Consider the following 4,019-nt stretch of genomic DNA (forward strand, 5'->3'; position numbering starts at 1 on the left):
ACTGCCAGTCCCGCCTGCGGTGTGAAGCGGCTGGAGATGCCCACAGACGGCTGCCGTGGAGTCCCTGCAGGTGCTGAGAGGGACGGCTGGGTGATGCCTGCGCCCCCGGGGGTGGGACCCGCTTGTCCCGGAGAGGATCTCCCCAGCCCGCTGCTCTGACGTTGCAGCCATGTGACGGGCTGAGGAGAGAGGAAGGGCCGCCCCTTCAGGGGCTGGGATCAGCCTTTTTTCAAGACCTTTTCTAAGACTTAAAAAAAGCTCCTGTCCTCCCCTGCCGCATCCATAATATGTCCGGGTAGTGGCAGGGGAGAGGCACCCCGAGAAGACACCGTGGGGAGCCCTGCACGCAGCCCAACGCCCCTGCCTGGATGATACAAACACTGCGAGCAATCCAGGAAGACTGACACCCGCCCGACCAGCCCAGGGAGGCGTTGTAAGCTGGCCTGAGCCCGGGGAGATACATTATGAGCAGCAGGGCATCCCTCGTGCCAGGAGAGAGACACTGAACGGCCGAAGGTGCCCCGGGCACGGAGCAGAGGGCACCCGAGGAGCAGAGAAACACTGTGAGCACGGGGAGACAGACACACTGCGAGCAGCAGAAGACACTGAGGAAGGGGAGAGACACACTGTGAGCAGCAGAAGACACCGAGCACGGGGAAAAACACCGCAAGCAGCAGCAGACACTGAGGACGGGGAGAAACTCGGTGTGAGCAGCAGAAGACACTGACTGTGGACGGGGAGAGACTGTGAGCAGCTGGGCAGTCCTTGTACCTGGACAGAGGCACAGTGGGCAGGGGTGAGAGACGCTGCACACACACGGAGCACGGGGACTCTCTGGGCCGGGGAGGGAGCTGTTGTGAGCACAGTTAGTGGAGTCACCGAGCCCAGGGACAGCCTTCGTGAGAAGCCGGACAGCCCGAACCGAACTAGCAGGCGAGTGACCAGGACTGGTTGAGACACTGATCCACCCGGGACCCCACACGGGGAGATCTGAACGATTCTGTATTCAGCCCAGAAGAAGAAAGTTAGGGGAATCGGGCTTCCGTCAGCACCCCGCAGACTGAGGGGCGAGATCTTCACCAGCCGGGGGAGACCTGTCAGCTGCCAGGGGGGTCCCGTGAGAGACCGAGGAGTCCCCTGAGACCGAGTGAGATCCCCAGCCCCTCGGCTGAGCGGCCGCTCATGCTGGGCGCTGCCGGGGCAGCCGCCCCCACGCTCCCCCTTTGCCCGGACCATGACCCTGAGCTCTGAGATGTCCGATGCCTGCTCCGTCCTCGCCGAAGACACCGACATAGACGTGGTGGGCGAGGGGGAGGACGAGGAGCCGCAGGAGGAGGAGGAGGACGACGACGAGGAGCCGCCACTGCCCGGGGCGGACGGCAGCGAGCCCTTCCCGCGGCCGGGGGCGGCGGCGGCCCGCGGGGCGCTGGTGAAGCCGCCCTACTCGTACATCGCGCTCATCACCATGGCCATCCTGCAGAGCCCCAAGAAGCGGCTGACGCTGAGCGAGATCTGCGACTTCATCAGCCGCCGCTTCCCCTACTACCGAGACAAGTTCCCGGCCTGGCAGAACTCCATCCGCCACAACCTGTCCCTCAACGACTGCTTCGTCAAGATCCCCCGGGAGCCGGGCAACCCGGGCAAGGGCAACTACTGGACGCTGGACCCCGAGTCCGCAGACATGTTCGACAACGGCAGCTTCCTGCGGCGCCGCAAGCGCTTCAAGCGGCAGCCGGCGCTGCTGCCGGACCCGCACCCCTTCCTGCCCGCCGCCTACGGCTACGGCGCGGCCTGCGGGCCCTGCGGCTACGGCCTCCAGCTGCAGCCCTACCCGGCGCTCTTCGCCTTCCCGCCGCAGCCCCGTCCGCCGGGCGTGCCCCTGGCGGCGCCCCCCGGCCGCACCTGCGCCCTCTACCCGCAGCACCTCAGCCCCCCAGCCGCCCCCAAGCCCGCCTCGGCCGTGGCCAGGGCCCCCTTCTCCATAGAGAGCATCATCGGGGGCGGCCTGGGCCCCGGGGGCAACTGCGGGGGGCTACCACCTGCCTCTGGGGGGCTTTTGAGGAGCAGGACCCTCTCGGGACACGTGGTGCCCCTGCACCCAGGGGCGGTGCTGCAGGGCAGCGTGGAGCACTTTGCGGCCAGGATTTCAAACTGTTAATGCCCCGGCGCGGGGGCCTCAAGCTATCCGCTGCCAGCGTGGGGGTGTCACTGTTAACTGTGCTGATGACGGGCACAGCCATCTGAAACTATGAACTGGCCTGAGGTTTCAAACTGTTAAGTGGGGGCGGGTGGTTGGGGTTAAAATTGTGAACTGCCCTGCTAGCTGTGAAAAGGCCTCAGTTGTGAACTGCTTTTCAGTGTTGGTTGGAACCGAATTATTAGCTGGCCCGCTGTCTGGGTGGGATTTGAAAATTGTGACTGGCCTGAGGTGGTAGATAAGGAATTGGTAAACCCTGCTGCAGCGATCGCAAAGTGTTAACTGCCCTTCTTCCTCTCACATGGCGCCTCAGACTGTTAACTGCCTCGCTTAGAATAAGAAGTTGCATTCAGGCACCTCAGATGGCAGTGCTAATTTACTGTAGTCTAGCAAAGGGGGAAATGTGGACATGCTCTTAAATGTAACTGCTCTCTGACCAGATGCAAACAATCTTAATGTTTAACTACTTTCTGTCGGGGCATTAGGGGGTATAAACTAGTATCTCCCTGATTAGAGTAGGCGGAGGTAGGTAGACGGTGGGACTCTCCTTGTAGTTTCCCTCGAGGACCGCAGCCCTGTGTACGTCCATCGGTGCTACCCCCCATGCACGACCCTGTATTCGGGAGTCGGCGTAGGAGACGTGTATACAGAACCATCTAGCCTTGATCTGCAGCTGCCCTCCAGCCCGGCACAGGCAGGACCCCTCTGGAGGGCACCGACCCCACCTCTCCCTTTTAAAGGCCTCCGTGAAACCACAGGCCTCTGCAGTCAGATTGTACTGCACTGTACCGTACCTCTATTTATGCAAGCCAGCAACGCACACTTCCGGGAGTGGGTGTCTGCCCAGCTCCATTCGCCTTTAGCTCTCTTCTTCACAGGGGTGAGGGGCTTCAAGCATTTCCAGGTCTCGGGGTTCGGAGGAGAGGCGAACCTAGCAATACGTCTTTTCTTAAGGCATACGAGATTTTTTCCTTCTTCGTTTTATACGAGACATTTTCCACAATTTCTAGTAGGACCGATTATTTTAAATCTGTGTTTTTTTGTAAATAGATGTATGGCGGTTTTATTATTTTTTATTCTGTAAAATACTTATTGATAAATACTATTGTAAAAAGAACTTGGGAGATATTAATGTACGGTTCCTCATGTACCATTTTTACACATTTTTGGAAAATAAAATGCGTAATTTTCAAAACATTCTCATCAGGCCTGGGGCCTTCACTTTCTTAATAGGGGTGTAAAGAAATGTGAACTGTTCAGACTTTGATCCCGAGTCCAGGCTGAGCGTTGCATCAGTCAGTAATTGTTTCTGCTTTGAAATTGGTCAGGATCTGGAAGTTTGGGTCAGGACCGCGCATAAGATTGATTTATCATTGAAGGCCCTTAGCAACAGTTTACTGCGTTTTGGCGAAGACACTAAACAGCTCAGAACAGCTTCGATGAGGATACTGAAGCATGGAATAATTTAAATACAGACTGTTGGTTTGGGCGTCACATGCTTTGTAACACGTGTGTGTATGCGTACATATAAATATACATTTGTACACACACTATTATATATACCCACTAATATATATATATATATATATATATACATACAGATAAATAGTTTAAGACCACCGTCTCTACTAACGCAATCTCCCGTCGAAATGTAAATGCAAAAACTAATTATATACTCAATATTATTTCCAGTATATTTTTTATAACTTTCTTTTAGCCTGTCTGCTTATATATATATATATATATATATATATATATATATATATATATATATATATATATATATATATATATATATATATATATATATATACATATATAT

General features: G+C 55.4%; 1 protein-coding gene across 1 annotated transcript; it reads left to right on the forward strand.

Annotated features, from left to right (window-relative positions):
* Positions 1–306: 306 nt before the first annotated feature.
* On the forward strand, positions 307–3,395 carry FOXD1 (forkhead box D1). The gene has a single exon (XM_078677327.1). It carries the CDS (start codon positions 1,235–1,237, stop codon positions 2,156–2,158), a length of 924 nt encoding a protein of 307 aa, XP_078533453.1. The 5' UTR covers positions 307–1,234; the 3' UTR covers positions 2,159–3,395.
* The last annotated feature ends 624 nt before the right edge of the window (positions 3,396–4,019 follow it).

The sequence above is a fragment of the Lissotriton helveticus genome, chromosome 2_1 (genome assembly GCF_964261635.1).
Source record: "Lissotriton helveticus chromosome 2_1, aLisHel1.1, whole genome shotgun sequence".
Classification (NCBI taxonomy): Eukaryota; Metazoa; Chordata; class Amphibia; order Caudata; family Salamandridae; genus Lissotriton; species Lissotriton helveticus.

Excerpts from the sequence above, each read along its gene's own strand:
- FOXD1 (XM_078677327.1), top strand. The coding sequence starts at position 1,235 with ATGACCCTGAGCTCTGAGATGTCCGATGCCTGCTCCGTCCTCGCCGAA.